General features: G+C 41.9%; 1 protein-coding gene across 9 annotated transcripts in view; it reads left to right on the top strand.

Moving 5' to 3' along the window:
• The window catches only part of LOC101065389 (leucine-rich repeat and fibronectin type III domain-containing protein 1-like protein), a 115,517-nt gene that overhangs the window by 45,802 nt on the left and 42,979 nt on the right, over positions 1 to 26,736 (top strand). For 8 of the 9 annotated variants that reach the window (XM_029844081.1, XM_029844079.1, XM_029844083.1 and 5 more), the window contains 7 exons: positions 209 to 307; positions 14,473 to 14,689; positions 15,068 to 15,219; positions 15,402 to 15,655; positions 15,775 to 16,018; positions 16,138 to 16,295; positions 16,561 to 16,941. In XM_029844081.1, coding sequence (XP_029699941.1) covers positions 14,497 to 14,689; positions 15,068 to 15,219; positions 15,402 to 15,655; positions 15,775 to 16,018; positions 16,138 to 16,295; positions 16,561 to 16,941 — 1,382 coding nt within the window. In that variant the 5' untranslated portion in view covers positions 209 to 307; positions 14,473 to 14,496. The remainder of the gene's footprint in view (positions 1 to 208; positions 308 to 14,472; positions 14,690 to 15,067; positions 15,220 to 15,401; positions 15,656 to 15,774; positions 16,019 to 16,137; positions 16,296 to 16,560; positions 16,942 to 26,736) is intronic. The other variant, XM_003977069.2, reaches the window with a different exon arrangement.

Here is a 26,736-nt window from a genome sequence, read left to right as displayed (position 1 = left end):
CAAAGAGTTTGTTTATTATTTCTGGCAATTGAAACATCTCTCTGTGTGATGGCTCAAACCAGACACCTTAGCATGCTAGGGTTAGGGTTATTCCATTATCACAGCAAGGGGATCTCCCTATTATCTTATAAATTCAGTAATTGGAATTACACAACTGATGAAACGGGATTTTTCAATCACCTTTTTGTTTTTCTGCTTTTTTCCTCAGGTCTTGTGATGCGTGTTCTCAGGTCACCTCTGGATTTACAACCCACGTCTGTCCACCATGTATCTTCAACTTGAGTGAACTGTAGCACAATAGCTAAACGTAAGCGTGTGCTCATGCATAAATGTGTTCCTTTAACCCTTAACGATATATATGTAAAATTCACAACTACCAGTCACACTGTTGCATGCGAGGCTCTTTCTTCTCAGTCAAAGTCGAGACATTTACAATTGAAAATGTTTCAAAAACTCAGAAGATTACAATAAGACGAAATGTTAAATAGAGCAGGTCATAGTGGGAAAGGGAGATTAATTAGACATATAGTAGCAGTGGCACACATGTGCTCTGAGCTTAGTAAAACATTCAGGTGATCCAGAGAGACAGAGCCTTGGAGTTCAGTGTACTTTCTGCAGGCAGTTAACAATTCACTCTAATTACTAAATAATAAGTCTTTATTTCATTTGCCCTTCATTTGTTGTACATTCTGCAGTTTTCTTGGTTGTTCATTTGACTCTGAAGGACTCTGAAGGACTCAGCAGGTCACTAAAACAAACCCAGGAGGTCTGATCAAGCGTTGCAGAGCTGGGCCCCAATGAGCGACACATATTGCAGCACATTATCAGTGTGCTTTATCTCTTAACACTTGATCAGTTCCACAGATCTGTGTGAAGGTGAGGGGGCATCGCCCCAGTTACTGATGCATTTATTAAGCAAACTACCTGCAACACTGATTACATGCAAGTGCACTTATGTCACACATTAGTGTGAGTGTGTTCTGGTACTTGCTACATACTGAGTAACAAATCTGCATTCTACTATCAAAGTGAGGACATTTTGGCTGGTCCCCACAACTTCAACAACAATCAATCATTCAATCAATCAATCAATCTTTATTTATATAGCGTCTTTTACAATCAAAATTGTTTTGAGGCGCTTTACAGAATCCCAGGGCCTGACCCCAAACAAGCAACAGTGGCAAGGAAAAACTTGTCTTTAACAGGAAGAAACTTTGAGCAGGACCAGGCTCATGTTGGGGGACCCTCCTGCTGATTGCCAGCTGGGTAGAGAGGGGAGTCAGCGGGGTCAGAGGTCAGTATACAGCTCTGAAGGCGACGATACCTGTAGATCAGGGGTGCTCACGTTTTTTCAGCATGCGCGCTACTTACAAAATGACCAAGTCAAAATGATCTACCCACCACAAAAATGCAAAACATCTAATTATTTTCAAATGTATTGAGGATTATTTGTATCTACAATGTATGTTGATGTACCTTGCATAACCGAATGAGCCAATATTGCAAAACACACATAATAATTAACTATTGACATTTTTTGTAATTGAATCAACCAGGGATGCATAGTCCGGACAGTGGCTGCTGACAGCCAGCCTCAAGCACACTTCCAAATCTTCATCAGTCATGGTGGAACGGTTTTTGGACTTAATAATCTTCATTAGACAGGCAGATGAGGCAAACGCACTTCGAAAATGACATCGTGAAAAAAAAGTCCACCTCCCATTCTGTATGAAAGTGATATGTTTCGATGACCATAAGCTTTAGTGATGGCTTAAAATCAGAGGTAAATCGCTGAATAGCTTAGCGCCGTTGTTTGCGCATGAGCGGTGACCTAAAGGTCAAAATTCAGTTGTCATCTGACTGGTTGCCCTGTATATCAATCAAGTGACGGGATGAATGATAGGCTGATATTTTTTGTCACGCCGCGATCGACCAGTACTACCTCCGCGATTGACCGGTAGATCGTGATCGACGTAATGAGCACCTCAGGTCCAGGCTTCTTAAAGAGGTGTTTGGACACCCTGATAATAAAGAATTACAATAGTCCAGCCTGGAAGTAACAAATGCATAGACTAACTTTTCAGCATCGTGCCACGTCAGTAGTTTCCTGATCTTTGTGATGTTCCAACGGTGAAAAAAGGCACTTCTAGAGACTGTTTTAATGTGTGAGTTGAAGGAGAGATTTTGATCAAAAGTTACTCCAAGATTCCGCACAGAGAGACTAGATGTTAATGAGATACCATCTAAAGTGATCATGTGATCTAATCTATCCCTGAGAGGTTCACGACCAAACACCATGACCTCAGTTTTTCCTGAGTTAAGGAGGAGGAAATTTGAAGACATCCAAGACTTTACGTCTTCAAGAAGGGTCTGAAGCTTCACTTCCCACAGTCAGCACATCTGGTGGTGTTCCAGTTGTTGGGATGGCCTGGTTAGCTTTTTCTGTGATAGCTAGAACTTTATCAGTGAAGAAGCTCATGAAGTCTTCACCACTAAGTGAGGAAGGGATACGTGGATATAAAACACTGTGATTCTTGGTTTATTAATTGGTTAACTTCAAAGAGCTGTTAAGACCTGGTTTTAAGGTTGATGTTAGAATTGGGTTTAGTTCAGGGTCAGAGGCTGGGGTTCTCAGTCTTTCTGTCTCTGTTTCTCAGGTCTGTAAGCCTGTAGACATCAAATTAAAAGCTGTATGGTGGCATCAGTGGTCCACCATATTTGGCCTTTATTGTCATTATTGGCATTTATGTGAAGTATGAATAGTAAATACGGATACATATACAATTGATGGATCAATTCTTAACCGGGACACAGATAGAAGCAAATCTGTTTTCTTGATTTGAAGCAAAAGTCTGACGCGAGGACTAAATCATCATTGATATTGTTGCTGATGAATAGGCATCAGTATGAAAGTCAGATTTGTATTTATGGGTGGGAGGTTTCCTCATTCTTCGAGGTTTTCTATGTATCAACTTTGGACCGGCCCCATTTTCATATGGGTTGAAATGTTTGTAATGTAAAGAGTTTTTCACATGCTATGCACAATCATGGCCATTCAACACAATATCCTGGAAGGACAAATGAACCTGCACTGGGTGGAAATATCAGGATCAAACCTTGCTCAGAATGTTGATTTTCCATATATTTTTTAAAGCAGAATAGAGTTTTCTCTCATTCAGGATCCTCACAGCATCCTTATACGTTATGTTACACGCCAGGAACTGTCTCTGTTTGCCGTGTCTTCGTTACATATCAGACACATCCAGACATGTGACGGCCCGTCTGACGGCCTTCATCTGACAGCGTCTCCAATCGTCACCCTCCTTTACGTTAAACAAACAGACCCGGACGCATCGAGGTGAAGGTGATTAACTTAATAGATTTCCCACCCAGGAATGTTGAATAAACAGAGCATCTGAATAGTCTATTGAAGCTGAGATGCATGACAGCCATGTAATTCCCTAAGCTGCCTCTGAAAGGTATAAAATTCTCATTTTCACCATAGCATCTCAGCTTCATATTACCATATGAAGGCCATAGGATAATATTATTACCAGTCAACCTTCTGTGTGCCTTTCCAGTGGTGGGGATCAGTTCAAAGCACAGCCCAGAGCATATGCATAAGTGTGTGTGTGTGTGTGTGTGTGTACGCGCGCACACACATGCGCGTGCACATTTGTATATGTGACTGCGCTCGTGTGTGTGATTGCTCCCCTGAAGCGACAGCTGCATGTTGAATCCTGAATGGAGAGAGCTTCTCTGTGATGACTACCAAGTAGCACACGTGTCCGTCCAACCTCCTTCATGCACGTTTCCTTCATTACTTTCCCACCGCGTCTGACTTTGCTGCCCACTTGTCAGCACTCCCCAGTCCTTGTCTTATTCCTGCAGCATCAGTCCAACTTCCCTGTGTGCCTATTTTTTATTCACTACAAACGGCACGGCTGCAAATTTGCAACTAAACGTGCATCAAACACTGAAAACACAGATGTTACAGGAAGGAAGGGAAGGTAAAAAGGACAGAGGGAAATCATTAAGGAGAGGCAGCAAAAATGAGAATGTATCATGACTAAAAGAAAGGGTCTTTGCTGCAGCACCGGGGGTCTGGAATCATCCCACCGTGTAGGAAAAGTGTGCTAGTGTGTCTGAGGGAAGAAAGCTTTGCATTAATGTACTTCACCTTCACGAGACTCTACAATTATCACATGTGCCGCTGTGTTACTTTATGCTGGACAATCAGAGGCTTGTAAGTTATATGACATTGAGTTTTCAACTGTGCATAAAAAACGTATTTCACGGTCGGTCACAGGAACAGAAAAAAAGAGCTTAATCAAACAGAGTTGTACATGATATATGATGCAGTGAGGAGAGATACATAAATAAATAAAAGGACGTGAGGTTGTCGCTAAGCTCTGTAATCATGCTGCTCCGAACAGGCTAATAAAACCGTGAGGAAGATGCATCCGTTGTGAAGACTGGAGGAGTGATGGTGACAAAATACTGTAGATTTAAGAGCAGCAGAGACTCCAATTAGACAAGCGAAAGGCGAGCGAAAGAGTGATAGATTGCGTTGGTTTACTAACAGGATAAGAGGACACCAAGGACACGCACGGGGCAGCTGTGCATCTAAGTGTGCTTGTGCGGGGTTAGCATTACAGCAAAGCGGAAACTGCGGTTAGTGCTACTGCACCATGCAAAAAGCATTAAAGTGCTACTCAAGCCGCCGCAGCCACCTCATTATCTGATGCGCCAACACAGCGAAGGCGAATAGGCAGAAGATCCTGAGTGGGCAAGGAGAGAACGAACAGAGAGCAGCAAGGAAACAAACGTGACAGGGACACAAAAGGAGCATTAAAAACCAAGACAACAGATTGTAGGCGGTGAGGAAGAGTAAGCGGAGGTGAAGGAGTGAACACAAGGGCCATTAGCAAGTGGGTTTCCCTTCTGTGCTTTGATCACTGAAAAGACTTTCTGAAAAATATGACAGAAATTACCTTTCTGTTTAAAAAAGGTACCATAATGAACTTTCCTGACAGACCTTAAAGGCAGAAATGAGCATTAAAATCAGCTTTAAAGTGAAGGGAAGCAGTTGAGGGTAGTGAAGAGCTTTTTAAACAACTTTGTTGTCATTACTGTATATTTAAATGAACTGAATCTTTTTTTCCAGCATTTGGGTTCATTGTCTATTTGTGATGGGTTTTGTTTACATTTTTAGAAAAGCCTTTTTTGTTTCTCTGAGACTTTTTCTCCCATTTATAATGTTTACTCTGGACCACCTAATTTTGTGAGGCTTTAACACTATGTTTCATGCCACAATATCTCAATTATACATCAGATGACAACAGACACCAACCAAGATGGTCAAATCTTGATTCCATTTCTACATCCAGGAGGGGCCAAGCAGGCGTTCAAAACGGGTTCTGGACCGAGCGAATCAAGACAAACTAAGTCTGGACGTCTGGTGGACACCTAGTGGACGTCTCGGGTGTCAACGAGATAAAAGCTTGTTTAAACGTTTCTGCAAATCAGAAGAATAGACGGTAAAGGTTCATGGCTGAGGGCTCAGTGCTGATTCAAAGGAACTCAACAGTGATTATCAAGTAATTATACTGTACAGGAGAAAAAGTTAAATCCATATTCTGTCCTCCACAGCAAATCAGCACCTTTCAGAAATCTCACTGAAATCAAGGCCGCCATTATTGCGAGGTTGTCAAGCACAGAGGACCTTGGACTAATCTGCATTGCAGAAGCTGCACTGGAATATGCGACGATACTAATGTGAAACCTGCTAGTGCTGCTGAGGGACTGATAAGATTAAAAACAATACTGTAAATCAGGGTGAGGTGACCTAGCAAGTCAGATTTGATCCTTTAAAAAAATGAAATAGATTAAACCTATTAATGCCTTAATCCAATAATGGTACAATGCTGTGGCAAGAAGGGCCGTCTTAAAAAATATGCACCATGTCTCTTCCACAGGGGCTGATGGCACATTTTCAGCATTGATTTCAAAGCCAAACAGCGCATCCATAATATGACTGACCCCCACTGCTCCCAGTGGCTCCTCTCTGGCAGGATCAGCCCAAGAGCAGCAGCCCTGGAGCCTTCAGATACTCAGATTTGATTCTGTCTTTAAATGAGGAGTTCTTTGCTGGCACCACAGCCTTTAATGGGGACGATGAGGGGGTGATAGTCTAGCATCAGAGAGTGATGCAACCTTGTGCTTTCTTCTTTCTGCCCATTTGTAAAGAGTGCTACAGTTCTGCAGTGGATGTGATAACCTCTTCCCCATCAACATATATGTACTGCTCCTTTAGGAACTGCTAACATGACTGACTATAATTGATATAATATCAATACCTTTGAAAGTCCTTCGGCGAGCAGCCAGCGTTAAACCTGATCTGCAGTTTACTTTGCACAGGTGCGGAGCTGCTAGTAATTAGGAAGCTTTGTAACCGGTGTCTTCGAGCCGTTATGGCCGTGTGAGATCAACTGAGGAACTTTTGCCTTCATAATTGACGTTCTTTTATCTTTAAAATTCTCGGTGAGCCAGACTGTCTCATGCACCATGATGCAGCTGATGCAGCCACCATAATAAGGCATAAACACTTTACAGTGGAACTCCAAAGAGGTCACAGCTTTCCATCCCAAAATCACCTGTGCTGAACTAAACTAAACAACATTTGGGTGGAACAAGTTGCATCTGAAGAGCCAGCTGCTGATGTTGGCATCATTAGCTGCATTTCCTCAGGCTAGGAGGCTGCCTATGATGCTAAACCCATAATGATTCTGAAGCCACATGATCAAAAGTGCAGCTAAAATTTGGATTTTTGCTCTATTTGTGGTCCATTGGATGTGAGCTTGAGCGTGAGGAGCTAAACCCCAACTGCTCCCAGAGCTGCGTCTTTGGTGCAGCCACATCCACGTTTGCTGCTGTTTAAAAAGTTACGCGCTTGTTTTTTTTAACATGCTCGCTCTTTCACTTCACGCAGCTGAATAAATTAGTCAGTCGTAGTGAAGTGGTTGAACTCTTAAACACTGTAGGCTGCTTCAATGAAACAGATTTAAATTCATGATTCTACTGTTTGCCTCCACATTTAAAATGTAGGTTGTTCCATTGCTTTATTCAACACTTCAGCCACATTACGAGAGACTCCACTGACTTCCTGATGCACTTCAGGCTTTCCTTATATCAGACTAATGTCTGTTTTTATTGCATTAAAATTCAGTTGTAATTAGTGTTTGCTTAAATTCCCCCTCTGAGCACTCGTGAATGAAATCAGCTCATGTTGCTTTTAATACTAATACCAGATTACTTTGAATTATTTATAAACTAGTGCAGACCACCGCCCTGCTGCTGCACCCTTTATGCAACACCAAGAGGAAGTTTTTTTCTCCCCCACACTCACCCCCTCTGACGGCAACACTCCAGATTCATTACTTGTGAGATCTGTAGCCCATTCTTGCTCCCTCTCACAGCTCCAATACACACGCGCTGCAGCTACACACACCCCCCCATCACACACACAAACCAACACTCTTCCCACTGCCTCACTCCTACCATCATTGGCTATCTGTTGCTAAGCTACAGGGCCACATTTCATTTTAATAAGTATTTATTAATATTGTTTTGGGATTTTTTCTGGTCTAAAGATGGCCATAACTTGCTGTAACAGATAGCCAAGCTCTGAGCACTTTGCTTTTATTTGTTTTTTTGATCTCTTATCATCTCTTTTCAATGTGCCAGCATTTGTTTTATAATGATTCAATTATTTGCTGGAGATTAAACAGCAGTACAGCTTTGTAGTCTGTGCTGCTCCTCATATACGCCTGAACATGCACACGCATAGACCTGACATCCATGCATGCGCGGGCACTAAAATACAGTGTCAAGTTGTTACTGTAGAAAGATGGAAAATGCACACATGCATATACATGAACGCAGGAAAAAAAACAGCTACAGAAGGAAGCTTTAATAGACAGCAGCATTTTCAGAGCACTTTAAGTCACTGTGTTCTTATAGATGCAGTAAATTACACACAGGCATCATAATGCTTCTGTGACAAGCTGACAGGGCGATCCATCTCCATTTTGAGGTGTGCAGTGCTCCAGGAAAGTTGGTCTGACGTTGTACAAATGAGGGACACAGATACACATAAGTATGCACGAGGGTGACACACAGGCATGCATGCGGGTGGATGTGGTGCTCTGTTTAAATGTTGTACCACTGGTTTAGTTTCAGCCCAAATCTTGTTGGTGAGCAACTGCCATCTGAAAGACAAATAATCTGGTAAACAGAGTGTTTAGATGGTGTTTTTTAGTGACCTATCAGCTAGTTTACATTACAAATGTACAATAACCTTGATGGTGGAATAACCTCTTTAATATTAAAAATAAAGACTGAGACTCTTCCCCTTGGGAGTATAGTTGGTGCTCAGTATTTTGCTCGCTTTCCCCGGAGCCACCACTCTGCCAGCTGTGTTTGATTCTACCACATATGACAAATGAGACTGAATAAAATACATATTTCAAGCACATAAAGCCCCTGTAAATGCATCTTTCACCACCAGAAGGTCACTAAACAATGATTAAACTGCTTGGCTGCACCACTTATAGGGTTCAAGTTTTTGCAACAAATCAGGACTAATAGAAAAATCCCACTGTGGTGTTGACATTTTAAAGATCCTGTGTTTGTGTAGGTGCATTTTGCTAAATGAATCACCAACAAGTCACTTTGTTTCCATCTGATCACACAATAGTATGCTGTTATAGTCAATGAATTTATTTTTTAAATACCGGAGAGATCCCTCATAAAGGTCAGACTTGGTGGAATGGCTGCAGGTAAACTTGGTAAAGGTTGATGATGAAAGATGTCTGTGTAGATTGTCAATCATTCAGATCATAGTTATCCAAGGTAGTTTTCTTTGTCAACTGGACTGTATTTCTTCTCTTTGAAGACATTTTGCCTTCTATCCAGAAGGCTTCTTCAGTTCTGATCTCGCTGGGGACAGAGCTTGAAAATATAGCCCTTGTGGACCATAAGCATGCTAATGATTTGGGTGGTCACCTGAGGGTCCTTGGCAGGGTCGTTGGTAGGGTCCTTCACCTAATAGTTGGTGTGTCTCTCCTTTGTCTGTTGGCTCACATGATGATGAGTCAACACGTCTCCTGAAATGATGTGAACGTTTGGTTTGTTGTTGCAAGGAGTGGAGGACTGCATTGCATGTGGTTTACAGAGGTGGTTAGCCCACCACCTCTATTTAAGGATGGATTTTCCAATTTGACATGGATGGCTTCCTTGACAACCCTGTCAAACCAGTGGTCTTCTCTGGCCAGTACCCGTACTTGGCTGTCCTCGAAGGAGTGTCCGCTCTCCTTTAAGTGTAAGTGGACTGTCTTGACCTAAAGAGGTGGCATGCCTGTGTTGTGCCATTCTTCTGTGGAGAGGTTGTTTGGTTTCACCAATGTACAGGTCCTTGCATTCCTCCTGGCACTGTACAGCATAAACGACATTACATTGTTTTTGTCTCACTGTCTTGTCCTTTGGGTGTACCAGCCTCTGTTTGAGAGTGTTGCTTGGGTTAAACTGAACCAATATGTCATGTTTTTGGAGGATCCTCCTAAACTTCTCAAAGACCCCGAACAGATAGGGGATCGAAACACTGTGGCTTTTGTTTCTCTCCTCTTCTTTGCTAGGGTCTCATTTTTTTGAGGTCTTGGTGAAGGCCCAGTCTGGGTAACCACATGTTTTGAGAGCTGTCCTAATGTGGTCCTGTTCCTTCTTCCTCCCTTGGGATGTGGTGGGTATTTCTTTGGCCCGGAGTGGGGGGGTTTTGATCACTCCCAACTTGTGTTCCAGTGGGTGGTGAGAGTCAGGACAGGTAGAGGATAGAATAGGTAGGAGAGGAGAGGAGAGGAGAGGAGAGGAGAGGAGAGGAGAGGAGAGGAGAGGAGAGGAGAGGAGAGGAGAGGACAGGTGAGGAGAGGAGAGGAGAGGAGAGGAGAGGAGAGGAGAGGAGAGGAGAGGAGAGGAGAGGAGAGGAGAGGAGGGGAGGGGAGAGGAGAGGAGAGGAGAGGAGAACAGAGGCATAGAGCATAGATATGCATACAAAAATGCATTATATTAAATTAAATTGAATTGAATAAGCTGCTGGTTGAGTGGGTCAGCGGGGTCGGAGGTCAGTATACAGCCCTGAAGGCGGCGATACATGTAAATAAATACAAAAGGGGGGGGCAGAAAAACTATACAGGAAATAGCATTACTAGTCTACTTGATGAGGAGGAGAGGAGAGGAGAGGAGAGGAGAGGAGAGGAGAGGAGAGGAGAGGAGAGGAGAGGAGAGGAGAGGAGAGGAGAGGAGAGGAAACCATGACCCAGTGGGGTGACAGAGGCCTGTCAGGTGATCATGTTTCTGGATCCCGGCAGCCTTGACCTATAACAGCATAACCTAATGATTAGACGACCCCCTAAGTATGATAATTTGTCTGTCTATGATAATAACTGGAACTACAGAATTAGTAACAATAAGCTTTTTCAAAGAGGTAGGTTTTAAGCCAACGTAGCGATGGAGTCAACCTCCCGTACCTGGACAGGGAGCTGGTTCCATAGCAGGGGTGCCTGATAGCTAAATGCTCGGCCCCCCATTCTACCCCTAGAAACTCTGGGGACCACAAGTAGACCAGCATTCTGAGAGCGGAGCGGTCTATTGGGCTGGTAAGGTGTCACTAGCTCCTCTAGGTAGGATGGAGCTAGGCCTCTGAAGACCTTGTAAGTCAAAAGAAGGGTTTTAAAATTATTCTAAATTTAACGGGCAGCAAATGAAGAGACGCCAGTACAGGAGTTATATGATATATTTTGTCAATACCTGTCAGAACTCTGGCTGCAGCATTTTGGATCACCTGGAGGCTTCTTAAAGAGTTGTTTGGACACCCTGATAATAAAGAATTACAATAGTCCAGCCTGGACTGAAAGTAACAAATGCATGAATTAACTTTTCAGCATCATGCCGCGTCAGTAGTTTCCTGATCCTTGTGATGTTCCTCAGGTTAAAAAAGGCACTTCTAGAGACTAATTTAATGTGTGAGTTGAAGGAGAGATTTTGATCAAAAGTTACTCCAAGATTCCTCACAGAGAGACTAGATGTTAATGAGATACCATCTAGAGTGATCATGTGATCTAATCTTTTCCTGAGAAGTTCAGGACCAAACACCATGACCTCAGTTTTTCCTGAGTTAAGGAGGAGGAAATTTGAAGATATCCAGGACTTTATGTCTTTAAGACAGGTCTGAAGCTTCACTAACTTCTCTGTCTCCTCTGGTTTCATGGATAAATAAAGCTGAGTGTCATCAGCCTAACAATGAAAATGTATCCCATGCTGCCGAATAATGTTCCCTAAGGGAAGCATGTACAAGGTAAAAAGGATTGGGCCAAGTACAGAACCTTGAGGAACTCCATGGCTAACCCTACTGTATGAAAAGGGAACGCCATAGCTCAGCTGCTGAAATGAATGATCATATGAATTTGGAAAAAATGAAAACTGTGTGACCATGGCGGTCGTCCACGTCTAATCAGGTGTTTCCGGGTTTTCTGCCCTGATGTAGCAGGACAGAGGGCACCTCCTGTGAGAGTGGCGCTTCACGTCGTTTCGTTTATGTTGCGTCTCTACCTTTAGCATTTGCGCATGATTAGCCTGTCAGTCATCTCACTGCTGTGCCCGACTCCCACTGGTGAAGATGGGGGGGGGTGATTGGATTTGTTTTCTCTTGAGTTATTAACCCTCCGTAGCTGAACAAGCAGAGTGCTGAGTAATGGTGGGTGACTGATCACTAGCATTCAAACTGAATTACACACAAAACAACCATATGCTCATAATTGAATAACAGTGGAGGGAATTAAGCAAGGCATGTGGGTCTGAATGTTTGAAAATAGCTAATTATCATATGCTGTCATGCTGAGCAAGAGCGATAGTGGTGAATACATGAATCCAAATTCACTGCTTCTGCACTATCAAATGATAATACATATTACAATCTTTGCGCTGCTGAAACCATAAAAATGGGGGTGGGTGAAAAAATGAAGAAGCCTGAGGATTGTCCTCACCTAAGCGGTGAAGAGTAAATCAAATATTTTATCTAATATTGTTAGAGAGATGTTCAGCAAATGTCATCAAATATGCATTAACCCACTATATAAGTATGACGATGCAGTAATAAATGAGAAATTTAAGAGCAATAAAGTGGGAGAGTATTTTCTGATCGTAGTTTGATGGTTGAAGAGAAAACGTGGGGACTCTGTTTAGAGTCAAGAGGCTGTTTAAACGGCTGAGCGGTGCTGTGCTCAGGCTTTTGCTCGGATATCCGCTCAATCCTATTGATTCGCCTTGTAGTCCAACTGGGTGGGCAAAAACAGGGCTGTTCATCAGAGGAAAGCACAGCACACCAGTGGAACTACTGGATGTCTGGTTAGAGGATAACGTCTCCTTACTTTCACTGAGTTGTCTAATATCCCCCCACAAATTCAGCATCATTACATTTGACAGCCATTTAATCACTGCTAATCTGCTCTTTTTCTAAGTTTTTTTTAATTTATTTTACCATTTCAACCAGTTCAGAAATGAATGTCATCACTGGATCAGTTATTATTTAATTTTTGCATTTCTACAATAAGCATTATGTATCTGGATGGAGATACTCACAGTATCAGCATTTAATATTCTAAATTGCTTTTTTACAATGGAATAAAAGCATAAGTACAGAGCAAATTAGCTTGTGATGCATTTTACAGGCTTAGAGATCAATTGACCAGTTCACCTCGTCCTTGTCTTCCAGTATTGTATTTCTCCAGTAAATGTGCCGCCTGTGATAGACCCTCATATTTTATTTAAGGAGCCCTGCCTCTGCTGCCATTATAGGCTCATGTTGGAGTGATGTAACCGTGGTTTTTAACATGTCCGTCAGTCTGGACAATTACTGGGCGCCCCCTTCTCAGCTGTTATAAATGAGTTGACTGTAAATACAGCCACACAAGGCTACAAGTGCTCAATTACTGCATCGCTTATTGGACAAAAGGCTTGTTACATCAGCTCTATGGTAAGGATTTCTATTATTACAGATAGTGAATGACTGATTTGGACTTTCTAATAATATAGAATAATACTGACGTCACCATGTAAGATCGTGTTGATTTTTGTTTTTTTAACCCATAAGAACCCTTTCAATGTCCCAAACGTGACGTTGTCTGGCTTTATGTTTCATTTAATATGTTTCTATTATTTCATTTATCAAGTCCCTAAGTGACACCTACATCCTGGTGTGGTGTGTATCAGGTGACCAGGCATGTGACTGAGACAGGAAGTGACTTTTTCAAAATGGTAAAATCAATTTTATACAAATGTGAAGAAAGAAACTTTTTTTAAAAAGTTAACTTTCAACTAATTTAGCAGTTACATAACTTTCACATCTTCTATTTTCACAACTGACACTGAATGTAATGTCCATGTAAGATAGAAAATTGTAGATATGACAACTCGTTCTACTGGTTCTATGAATACACTTTAAATGTCTTCCTTGTCAACAATTTATATAATGTTATTGACATTAATGATGTCTGGCACTCTAATTTTACGGTAGAAGAAACAATAAAATTAAAGTGCAAAGAAGCATGTAGTCTGGCATTCTGCCGGCTGTCCTGACATTTGTTGATTAAGTCATTTATTTTGCATTTGATCTAATTACTGTAATTTGTGCGTACTGTATTAATGCCTAGCAGCAAATATATTATACCAAGTGCCACTTAATGTTATATATTTTGGCCTTTTTTTGTTCGATTAAATGAGATAATTTTATGCTATTTTTTCCTGTTTTGTATCCTTAAACTCAAGTTGGCAAATTGCGTTTGAAGCAGACACTGAGGATTGAGGGGGAGTCCCCAGAGGGGCTTAAGTGGTTTGAAATTTAAGAGGAAGTTAATGTCTGAAGGTTTGATGAAACTTTTTAAACTGCTCGTGTCCCCCGTGTCTTGATTAATGTGGGCTCATTAATGCCAACTTATGCTGCATGCCAAAACATAGTCCGGTCCCACAACTGAGGAATCACACAGCGCTCACTCCTGAGGGGTTTTCAGACGGGACACAACAGCACTTCATTTATGAAAACCTTTTAATCTTATTTTTCATCTTCAGAGTCTTCAGTCTTCAGAAATGTTGTTTTTCACATTATGGACAAGAGATCGAAGAGTATCAATGGTTATCCCCCCACTTTACTGCATCGTTGCCATTGCATTGAAAAATGGGAAATCTTGCTTAATACTACTACTACTACTACTACTACTACTACTACTACTAATAATAATAATAATAATAATAATAACAACAACAATAATAATAATAGCATGATAGTATACTTTTGTGCATTTTTCATAAAACCAGTTTCATTCATCTGTCAGTCAGTTGCTTATTTCTGTTCTTTTCTCCCAGTTGTCCTGTTCCCAGTAGAGGATAATGGAACGGCTGTGGTTCTCTCTGCTGTTGCTGGCAGCAGCGTGCAGGGGACAGCCGTGTCCGAAACGTTGTATGTGCCAGAGCCTTTCTCCATCGCTCGCCATCCTTTGCTCCAAGACGGGTTTGCTCTTTGTTCCCGCCGCCATTGACCGGAGAACCGTGGAGCTCCGCCTCCAGGAGAACTTCATCACCGGTAATACAGCATCATCATAACTGAATTCTACATAAAACCATCTGTTTGGTTTAGTACATTTTGGTACTTCTAGTTTGTTTTATATATATACAGTATATACCTAGTACAAAGGCATTATTATTTCAGACATGTTTATTTCTGTTAATTATTACAGGAATTACCAAGAGCATAGTTGGCATAATATAACTGTAAAGACTGTGGAGAATAATTACATAGTGTATTTTCAGCATTGTGAGCCAAATATGATGTTGTTGTCAGTCATTAAATGTTGCGTGGTTGTTTGAGATCCAGAGAACATCGTTCACTCTTCTTTTATGTTTTAGCTCACTTATTGCCCTGAAATGAAACATCTTGTTGTATTTTGGTGCAAACACCCAGCTGTTAGACGAAAGGACTTTGCCAACATGACCAGCCTGTTGCATCTGACGCTGTCCAGAAACACCATCAGTCAGATTCTGCCCTCAGCCTTCAGTGACCTGCGGCGACTGAGAGCTCTTCACCTGGATTCTAACAGGTTAACTGTGATCAAGGTAAGACTGATGGATTGTGATGTGCGTGGATTCATGATTAAAATGTGGACTGAATGCTTAACGAAATTGGATTGCTGCTTAAAGGATAGGTACAGTTAATTAATGATGCTTGAGTAAGAGAGCAAAGATCAAATTACTATGAGTATGTGTCTCACAGCTGCTTTCTTTTTTACACCCACCAGGACGACCATTTCAAAGGTCTGACTAACCTCCGCCACCTGATCCTTGCCAACAACCAGCTCCACTCCATCTCTCCTCATGCCTTCGATGACTTCCTGTCCACATTAGAGGATCTTGACCTCAGCTACAATAACCTCGATGAGGTTCCCTGGGACACAATTGGGAGGCTTACCAACGTCAATACCCTAAATATGGATCATAACCTCATAGAAAATGTTCCTCAAGGAGTCTTCACCAACCTGCATAAGCTGGCAAGGTGAAGGATATGTTTAGTAGTTTATGAGCAATTGAACAAAAGGCTATTTAGCCAGTATCTGTTTCTTTTATATGATCTTTGCTTTTGTTGAACTCAAAATATTGTCCCCTTTTGTTTAGGCTCGACATGACATCAAACAAGTTGAAGAAAATACCTCCGGACCCTCTGTTCCTTAGAATCCCAGTTTATGCTAAGTCGAAAGGCTCCCCCCTTTCCTCCCTGGTGTTGAGTTTTGGTGGCAACCCCCTTCACTGTAACTGTGAATTACTATGGTTGAGAAGACTGACCAGAGAAGATGACCTGGAGACGTGCGCTTCTCCCCAAGACCTCAGTGCCAAGTATTTTTGGACAATTCCTGAAGAGGTAACATTTCCAGCTTGCCATACTGTACATTCCACTCAAGAAACGATCCAATACAATCCCAAAATGTCAAAATGTTTTAAACATGACAGGAAATATGTCACATGCTTGATATCTTTTAGGAGTTTATTTGTGATCCACCTGTGTTGACACGTAAGTCACCACACACAGTGGCCATGGAAGGTCAGCCTGCCAGTTTGAAGTGCAAAGCAAATGGTGACCCGGAGCCTGAGGTCCATTGGATCAGTCCTGAAGGCCGTCTTATATCTAATACCTCCAGGTACTTAAACTTAATTTGTCCGATGTGAGTTTTTATTCCAGTGATATGTTACAAATTTTCTGGGGTTTTGGGCTAGAATTTAGATTAAAATGCTGCTTATCCAACATGTTTGGCATGGATTTTATATCCATCACTAGTGGAGATGTGTACTTCTTAGGTCCTACACTTCATGGGTGACGGTGAGCCCACAGGAGCCAGCACAAGAGGCATGGGGACATTTTTGTATGTTTTAAAAGATTCTTTAATCTATCTCAACTTGTTTCAGAACGTTGGTTTTCCCTAATGGAAGCTTGGAGATCAATGCAACCTCCGTGAAGGATTCAGGAAACTTCACCTGTATCGCTTCCAACGCTGCAGGAGAATCCACAGGAAGGGTGGAGCTCGTTGTGACCGCGATGCCCCATCTGGCAAACAGCACGAGCCGAAGCCGGGACCCGTCCTCTGAACCTGCCCCCTCTGACATCCTGACCTCCTCTAAGGTCGCGCTGCCAAACAACGAGACCAGAGGAGCGGACCGGAGGGTGTCGTTGGTGGAGTTGACTGGAAACTCTGCCCTCATTAGGTGGAGCAGTCAGACCCCTGTAAATGGAGTCAGGATGTTCCAGGTCCAGTACAACAGCTCAGGGGATGACACACTGGTGTACAGGTCGGTCCATCTAAGTGACCTATACAGTACATGTTGCCTTGACTGTTTTATTTATATTGTTTATGCTGCCTTCACTAATGCTTAAAATCAGTGGTTCTTTCACACTATGGCAATTTATGTTGGTACTTGCAGCAGAGTCAGAGCCTTGAAACTTTTACCAGCCTCTGCTTTAGGGATGTTGTTAGAAACTCGGAAAGTGGTGTGAAAGAAACACATGCAACAGTTTCAAATTAGCTGCTTGGTCCGACACAAGTCTCATCACATGAAAGGGTAGCGACATCTGAAGGGGATAAGAGCAGTTTCAGGGAATGTGAGGAAGCCTAAATGGAGAAATGTGGAGTTAATGTGAGGTTTGAATCCCGGTCTGCCACTTCCTTGTGACCTGGTTTTATGCCATGTAACTCCCGCCAGAGACTGACAGCTAACAATTGCCTTTATAAATGAATGTGCTCATGGTTAAATTCTGCAGGTTTAAACATGATGAGGTGTAACAGGGAAAAAAAGAAACATGTCTTGTAATTGGGTGCAGCCATTTCCTGAGATTCAGTCAGCCTATCGAAATAATGCAGAAGTATGGGAATAGCCATAGAAACCAGCTAGTGCCTATTAGCGGTGGATCCTATTGTTACCTTGTAGGCTCAATGTACATGTAGTGCATCTTGTTTACCACTGACACAACATTAGTGCCAAAATTAGCAAACCCATGACAAGACTCCATTCTGAGGACTTCAATTCCTTTTTTACTGTCAGTTTAGGTTGATATTTCTCAACGAATGTTGACTTGAGATTTTTGTGGTTGCCATCAATCTGCAGAACAATGATTAAAATGTGATTACACTCTTAAGATACTTTAGCAGAAGGCACATTTAAGGCATATGAAGAGTCTTGTATTTCAGGCTTGGTCATGGATGGAATTGTGTTTCCTGTCCCTGGTTCCATTCATGGTTATCCCTTCTCCTCCTGTATCATGTGGCCATAAAGTCCATCCACAAAAATATTTCCCTTAATGCTACATAGCAAGTTTAATTGTTGATTGTTCTTGTAAGGATATGGCATTGAACCCTAACAATAACTTCAATCGGCCTTCTATATGTATTTTCATTCTACCCAAACAGCAAGGTTTTTTCATGCAAGAAAAAAAAAAGACTTTGCATCAATAGCTCGGTTGCATTGAATTGATAAAAGAAAGAAAATGTGTTATGTGTCTTTTTCCGAAGGAGACTTTCATTTTGTGCATTGAAAATGGGAATTTATCCAAATATCTCAACTGCACATGAAAAGATGAGTCTTCCATCAGACAGACTCACTACACAAAATCAATCAATCAATCAGTTTTTATTTATATAGCATCTTTTACAATCAAAATTGTTTCTAGGCACTTTACCGAATCCCAGGGCCTAACCCCAAACAAGCAACAGTGGCAAGGAAAAACTCCCCTTTAACAGGAAGAAACCTTGAGCAGGACCAGGCTCATGTGGGGGGACCCTCCTACTGATGGCCGGTTGGGTAGAGAGAGGAGAAGGCGGAGGAGAGGTAGAGGAGAGAGTAGGTAGGAGAGGAGAGGAGAGGAGAGGAGAGGAGAGGAGAGGAGAGGAGAGGAGAGGAGAGAGGAGAGGAGAGGAGAGGAGAGGAGAGGAGAGGAGAGGAGAGGAGAGGAGAGGAGAGGAGAGGAGAGGAGAGGAGAGGAGAGGAGACCATTTCCCAGTGGGGTGACAGAGGCCTGTCAGGTGATCATGTTTCTGGACCCCGGCAGCCTTGGCCTATAACAGCATAGCTAAGATGTTAATCTAATGATTAGACAACCTCCTAAGTATGATAATTTGACTGTCTATGATAGTAACTGAGACTATGGAATTAGTGACAATAAGCTCTTTCAAAGAGGCAGGTTTTAAGCCTAATTTTAAAAGTAGAGATGGAGTCAGCCTCCCATGCCTGGACAGGGAGCTGGTTCCATAGCAGGGGGCCTGATAGCTAAATGCTCGGCCCCCATTCTACCTCTAGAGATTCTGGGGACCACAAGTAGACAACCATTCTGAAAGCTGGTAAGGTGTCACTAGCTGGTAAGGTGTCACTAGCTCCTCCAGGTAGGATGGAGCTAGGCCTCTGAGGACCTTGTAGGTCAGAAGAAGGATTTTAAAAATGATTCTAAATTTAACGGGTAGCCAATGAAGAGACGCCAGTACAGGAGTAATGCGATCTCTTTTGTCAATACCTGTCAGAACTCTGGCTGCAGCATTTTGGATCACCTGGAGGCTTCTTAAAGAGTTGTTTGGACACCCTGATAATAAAGAATTACAATAGTCCAGCATGGAAGTAACAAATGCATGGACTAACTTTTCAGCATCATGCCGCATCAGTAGTTCCTGATCCTTGTGATGTTCCTCAGGTGCAAAAGGCACTTCTAGACACTATTTTTGTGTGTGAGTTAAAGGAAAAATGTTGATCAAAAGTTACTCTAAGATTTCTCACATGCTAGGGAGATACCATCTAGAGTGATAATGTGATCTAATCTATCCCTGAGAGGTTCAGTACCAATCACCATGACGTCAGTTTTTCCTGAATTAAGGAGAAGGAAATTTGAAGACATCCAAGACTTTACGTCTTTAAGACAGGTCTGAAGCTTCACTAACTTCTCTGTCTCCTCTGGTTTCATGGATAAATAAAGCTGAGTGTCATCAGCATAACAATAAAAAATTATCCCATGCTGCCGAATATTGTTCCCTAAGGGAAGCATGCACAAGGTAAAAAGGATTGGTCCAAGTACAGAACCTTGAGGAACTCCATGGCTAACCCTACTGTATGAAGAGGGAACGCCATAGACATGAGTAAACTGGTATCTATCAGATAGATACGATCTAAACCAGTCTAGTGTTGTCCCTTTAATCCCAATCACATGTTCCAGTCTCTGTAACAGGATGCTGTGATCAACTGTATCAAAAGCAGCACTGAGATCCAGCAGAACCAGCATAGAAACCAGTTCATGATCTGAAGCTATAAGAAGATCATTAGTAACTTTAAGAAGTGCTGTTTCCGTGCTGTGATGAGCTCTAAAGCCTGACTGAAACATCTCATCTTTCCTAAGGGAAGCATGTACAAGGTGAAATGTGAAGGGTGAAGGTTGCTCCAAGTACAGAACTGGGGAAGCGCACGGTGGTCCTGGGATTAGCACAGGGATCGCTTCCTTAAACTTAGCTACTGCATTATCCGAAAGACATCTGCCATAGTAAGACTGAGTTCTGAGCATAGAAGAATCCTTAATCATAAATGTAAAAGTGATCAATGAATGATCTGACAGGAGTGCGTTCTGAGGGAACACTCACACATGTTCTACCTCAACACCGTAAGTCAAAACTCGATCTAGGGTGTGGTTGAAGCTATGAGTTGGTTGGTTTATCTGCTGGAGGAAACGAACTGACTCAAGTCATGAAATGAAGCCATTTCTAAAGCTGTCATTTATAACGTCTATATATATATTAAAGTCTCCAATAATAATGACTTTGTCTGTTCTAAGGACCAAGTCAGATAAGAAATCATAGAACTCAGATAAGAACTCTGAATTTCGCCCAGCAGGGGGCCGATATGCAACTCCAAACAAAAGTGGCTTTTCTGCCTTCCAGTTCAGATGGGTGATGAGTCAGGCTTTCAAATGAACTGGAACCATGTTTTGGTCTAGGATTAATTAATAACTTGGAGTAATAGATTGCTTCTACTCCCCCTCCTCAACCAGTAACACGAGGAATATGATTATTAAGATGGGTAGGAGGAATAGATTCATTTAAGAATCTATTCCTCAGACAAAATAAATCAATGTGATTATCCACTATCAGGTCATGCACTAGCAGGGATTTGCACAAAAGATATCTTATATTTAATTGTCCACATTTAATTGTGATGTTAGTTTCCCCAATTTGTGCTTTTGTATTAATTTTAATAAGATTATGGTGATTGACCGCTCCCCTGCTGTGTGCTTGGTGAACTTTAAACCATTGGACAGAGACTACCTCTATAGCGTTAAATAAATATTGTTGGTGGATGAGGGTTATATGGAAGTTGCAAAGAGTTAAGTAAGACTACAAATCTGCATCCTGGTCTTGACCCTGGTTTGTCAGGTCACTTTGGGGCTAATACAATTAGCCAAGTTACTAGAAATGAGAGAGGCACTATCCCGTGTGTGATGGACGCCAAAGTAAACAAATACAAAGCACAGAACAATTAGTTGAAGATACTAAAAACTGGAAGAGGCGACAGTCAGTACAAGAGCCAGATATGCCGGCAGTTGTTCATGGATGGATTTCTAAATGAAGTCATATCGCTGCAGAATAATTTCTAGTTAATTACAGAACACAATGATGAGTGAGAGTTTCACAGCCTCTTGTGATTCTCAGTGAAGCAGTCAGTAAGAGGAAAGATGGTTCCAACAACAAGCTGAATGAAAAGCAGGACTTCTTTCGAAACAGTGACCTCAGGTTTAGTTTCAGTTTCCTGAAAATTTGTTCAGCATAAATGATGTGTCCCCATATTTGTATGAGGCCACAGATTCAACAGGTGTCTCATCGGCATAAAAAGTGACTCCTCAGTGTAGGTTTAACAATCCACCTGAATAAGAGGACATTCTACAAGGTAGAATAAAACATTCTTTCAAAATTTCCCTCATTATTTTATTACAATATTAAAAGAACAGTATTATAATATAAATAAAATTCCTACATTGTGGTAGAAGTGTAGGACAGCAACATCAGAATAATTTAGTCCCATGAAATTACATTTTCAGATGTTTCTTTCCATAGTTAACTCCTATTTTGCTCTATTGACTTAAGGTTAAAGCTGTTTGAGCCATGAATGCCAACAGCATCAGCTTTTTTTATATTAAAAAATTACTTAATCCCACCACATTAGGGCTTGGGACTGATATGATGTGGAATCACATGGTACCATGAGATTAACCTGCATTAGAAAGCTTCATCACTTCACAAGCTCTGCTTTAAGTAAAGAAAAAACAGCACTAAGAGCATATGTGTGCCAGGCTTCTAAGGTCCTTTGGTCAATATCCATTAGGAAGGAGCAATGCAAAATGCCATGTGGGGAGCAGGGAAGATGCTACAAAGTGCTGGGGAGCAGATAGACACTATGTAAAGACAGCGACAGATGCTAACAGCGGTAGCAGAGGTTATTTGAACTTGGAAAATGTATCATTTTTTTCTGAATCTTTCCAGTCTCATCAGTGTTAGTCCTGAGTTAACAGGACGGTCAGAAGCTGTTCCCGCTTGGTGGGCACTGGCGAGGAGCATTACACTTAGCGTGGTTACCATGGTTTCAGTGAATGATAACTGATGCACTGATGTTATAGTGAAGAGATGCAGATTTTGATTTTGGAAAAAGCCCTTTGTAAAATTTTCTACGGCGCTGCGTCCATTTTTGTAAAGTCAAAGTGTAGCATATTGTTTGCACTAGATCTTTATGCAATAACGAGTCTGTTGTAATCAAGCAAACCTATTGAGCTGATGTATTCAGGCTCATTAAGCAAATAAACTGGTGATCCTAGCCCCACTCACTTTGTAAACGAATCCAGCCAAAGAAACCAGATCACAGCATCTTCTGATCTATACACAACCCTTAGTGTCTTTTCACATTGGAGTTCTATTTTAGCGAGCAGTTCGATTTAGAACCATTTCCACTTTAAAATGACGACCAATAAGAATTCAGACCGTAGAGGAGCCTCCCTGATGCAGTCTCAAAACCCCCGACTGCCTCTGATCGATGCCATTAGAGCTCCAAGCATGTGTAATTGTGCATGTGTGTTTGAGTGTATGAGCTTGGCAGCCACTGGTCAAGAGTGAATTGGTTAAGGCAGCGCCTGAGACGTGCTCTTCAAACCCCCCTGACTAATGTAAATCGATGCTTATTCAACGGAGTCTGCATGAGTGCACGCATCATCAGCGTCTGTGTGTGTGTTTGCTGCTCCTGCTGGCAGCTGAATGCTAACCAGAAACACTCATCGATGATGGCTGAAGCCCACAGGAGGCTTTAAAAGTGCCTTTTTTTGTGCTTAACACAGGGTAAAAAATTGTGACTTAGATTTCTGTTTATTCAGTTAGCATAAATATAGTATATTATTATAATTTTACCAGGATATTCTTCTGCCATTGGAACATCATTCAAACATAAGCCCACACACACCATCACATGAGCACTTTCGGTAGACAGAAATCTCTTTAAAACCTACTTTTAGACTCACACATTGGATTCTCCACATTGGCACCACATTGTCCGTCTGGATTAGGCGAGAGCCAGAACACTGTTGAATATGAAGATATGGTTTGGCGTGTGTGAAGCCTGGTGTGTTTTGAATCCATGCACGCAGACAGTTATTCAGCTCATATTTTGCTCCCCACTTAAGAGCAGGAAGAGGTCAGTGCAAACTCATCCTGTTTATCATTTAAACTAAGTCGTAAACACCCCCTGAACTTCAAACTTCACTTTCTACTTTTCTCTGCTTCTTGTCTCTCGGCTGGTTTTCTGCACTGTCAACAGCTTTGGTTCCTTTGGATAATGGACATGCAGACACATAAAGACTATGTAGACGGACAGACTCGGGATGCAGTGACTGGAAAAATGCATTAACAACAGTTTGCTCAGCATCTGCGGCGGCGCTTCACCGTAGGTGGTTTCTGAGATGCCACACATGCTTTTTACGCACCAAAGCACCATTTCCACCAGGAGGGTGATGGCGAGCTTTGACACTTCTGTCGCAGGGTTGTGTTATTTTTGCACTTTTGCGGTGGTGCTGGTGCCACAGTGTTGTGACAGGAATAAATAATTAGAAGGCAGGTTAAGGCTGATTTCCATCACAGTTAATTAGATCAGCTTCTCCTCTTAATACTGCTGTAATATTGTTAGTGCTTTGCTGGCTCGAGAAAGTGTTAAGTCACCTTTATTATACTGCTAACTTTTTCTAGATAGAATAACAAAATGTCCCTCTATTAATTTTAGGAGAATATATGACATTATTCATCAGCCTGGTGTTCTGCAGTGTTTAATCACTGTTAACCAACAATTTTAAAACCAGCCTTTAATACAGTTTAACTAAAAGTGTTAGAAGATGTAGGATAGAATGATGAGGTGATGCAGAGGAAGCCTTCACAGTCTTTGAATATCATGAGGATAAACCTTTTTATACTGTTGCCAACTAAAAATAGAAAAGGTTAAATAAGCAGTCATGTTTTAAGGTTTGAATTTGAGCGCATGCACAGCCAGTATTTGCTAATTCTCTCCTACAGTTGATATAAACCAGCTCCAGAAAGAGAGAAGCTCTCCCTGTTAAATCAGACGATATGGATGAGTTCGCCTTGGTTAGCGCCGCCGTGCACTAAATTAAAATTTAATGAGTGAGTCCTGGCTTCATGCTTTTGACCTTGGGATGGTGCATAATAAATTATATGGCTCATAAGGACTCGCTGGGGTCCATAAAGCATTTATTTAGGCATCAGCGCAGGCTGCAGCTGGCTTTAATAGCATCGACTCAGATATCGTCCAGCTGTGAAGAATATGTTTAAGCTTGAGTCTGTAGGTTCGGAGACAGCACTCAAACACCACATATATGAAAAGAGAAAGCCACTGACACAGCCTTTGTGCTTTGCAGCATTCTTTTAAAGCTTGTAGACAATTTGTATCACTGTTTCTTAGACTTATTTGTTTCTCAGTGACTGGTGCTCATTTTTTCAAAATCAGATGATTTAAATCAGATAAGGAAATGTGATGTGAGCTAACTTGCTGTCCCATACACAAACACACACACACACACACACACACACACACACACACACAGAGCAATCAAATGCCATTTTGCTATAGGTCCTTGTGTTTTAATTGAATGATTCACTCACTGTTTAACTACGGAAACAGCGGGAGGGTTTAATGGCAAATAACTGCCCATATTTGTGCATGTGCATGTACCCTCACTAGCACCTATTTGTGCCAATCTGCTTTATGTAGTATCTTTTCTTCGCTGTTATTTTCCATGGTCTTGGAATGTCATTTTTTGTACCATATTTTGGTTCTATTTTTCTCTCCTTGCATCTCATCCTCCCTCTAAATCCATTTCCTCTGCTCTACTGGATATTCGCAGAGCTCAGCAGAAAGCCTATGGCCGTCTGACCCTTAATCCCCTTGTTTGGCGCGTTGTTGCTGTTTTCATCATCATCCCAAATCGATGTTTAATTATCCTACGACACCCTCTTGCCACCGCACCAGCCCTCTGGTTCCTTTCCACAGTCCCTCAGTCCACTACCCTCTTTCCCTCCAACCAGCCCTTTAATCTTTATGGATGGAGTAAAGAGTAATTAAAAATTTGCACGATGGTGGGAGGAGGGATGAGAAAAGGAAATGGCGAAAATCTCGAATCAGCTGGGCAAGATCGACAATGGGAGAGCTGAGTAGCGAGGCCACGGACTATGTGGGGCAGGAAGGGGGAAGGAGCAAGACGGGAGAAGAAGGGATTTAGAACATAAGTAGGCTCAAGAGATGTAAGATGGATTACATCATGCAAGAATCCCTGAAATAGGAGTAAACAAACAAATGATTGAGTTTCCTTTATATGCTTACACAAGCACAATATTCAGGCCCGTTTACTCAGTTTCAAGCTGCAGATGCCAGAGAACACATCACAATATCAGACAGAATCCAAATAAAAAGCACAGCTGGGTGAGCTCCTTCTACATTGTAGCCCGTCTAAACTGTAGATTTTGTATGTGTTGTTCTCTTTTATTCTATGTTCTCCTGGTGTTTGTGTGGGCTCTCTCCTCCAGCTCCCTCCCACTCCTCCTCAGGTGTGTATGGTTGTGTTTCTACACCCCCTTTCACATTGGCTACAAAACCTGTTTCAACCTGCAAACCATCGACATTTTGAGGACAGTTTATCGGCCCTGGCTTTGATTGACGTGCAGCATGAACGATAGACCCACTGTTGCCAGCGGCAACAGTATCATTCAGTCTGGGGACAACAGCAAAAAGTTGTCTTTTCTGCACTTCCAAACCTACTGATGGGGTATAGGTGAGTCCTGCTGTGAGTTGCCGACCTGTCTATGGTTGGACAGAGGTAGTAAAGGGATAGATGATTGGGCGGGTGAATGGATTGATTATCTGTCAGATTCTGCGTAGAGATTTGGACCTTAATGGTGGAATGTGTTTGTGCTTGTCCAATACTACGTACAGCCTGAGCTTTGGCACCTTTATTTAACATAGATTGTCCTTCATTTGCATACCAGAACAAACTGCCTTTTTACCAGACATCCCATTGGGCACTGGAGAGGCTGACGTGGAGGATTTGCTCAAAAGATGATGGTGTGGAACGTATCAGTCATGATTTATGCCAGTTTTAGCTATGGAAATCATCTAGTAATTTAGCCCCGCAGCCAGCAGGTGGAATATATTAATGTCACTGAGACTAAATATCAGGATAAACCTGATGGGCAGACTTCAGTATTTAGCCAGTATAATTAATTCTCTGCACTGGCCGCCATGTTTTGCCACATGCATGGGTGCCTAAGATCCAGCTAGTCTTGTCAGTGTCACTGTTTTTGAGACATGGATCAATAATAAACAAGAGCGGCTATTTCTTATGAAACCCAGCTCAATATTTCGAATATTACATTGTTAACAATGTATTATGCAGTCCTTGTCCTATTTGCAACTAATTTACATGTGATACAACTCTTTCTTCCTTTCCTCTTGCTGGCTACATGGATAAAGCCCTCTTCTGCTGAGGCAGGGGTTGAGGCTTACTAGCGGCTGTGTTTA

This window comes from Takifugu rubripes, chromosome 11 (genome assembly GCF_901000725.2).
Source record: "Takifugu rubripes chromosome 11, fTakRub1.2, whole genome shotgun sequence".
NCBI lineage: Eukaryota > Metazoa > Chordata > Actinopteri > Tetraodontiformes > Tetraodontidae > Takifugu > Takifugu rubripes.
This window is presented reverse-complemented; position numbering and strand designations above follow the sequence as displayed.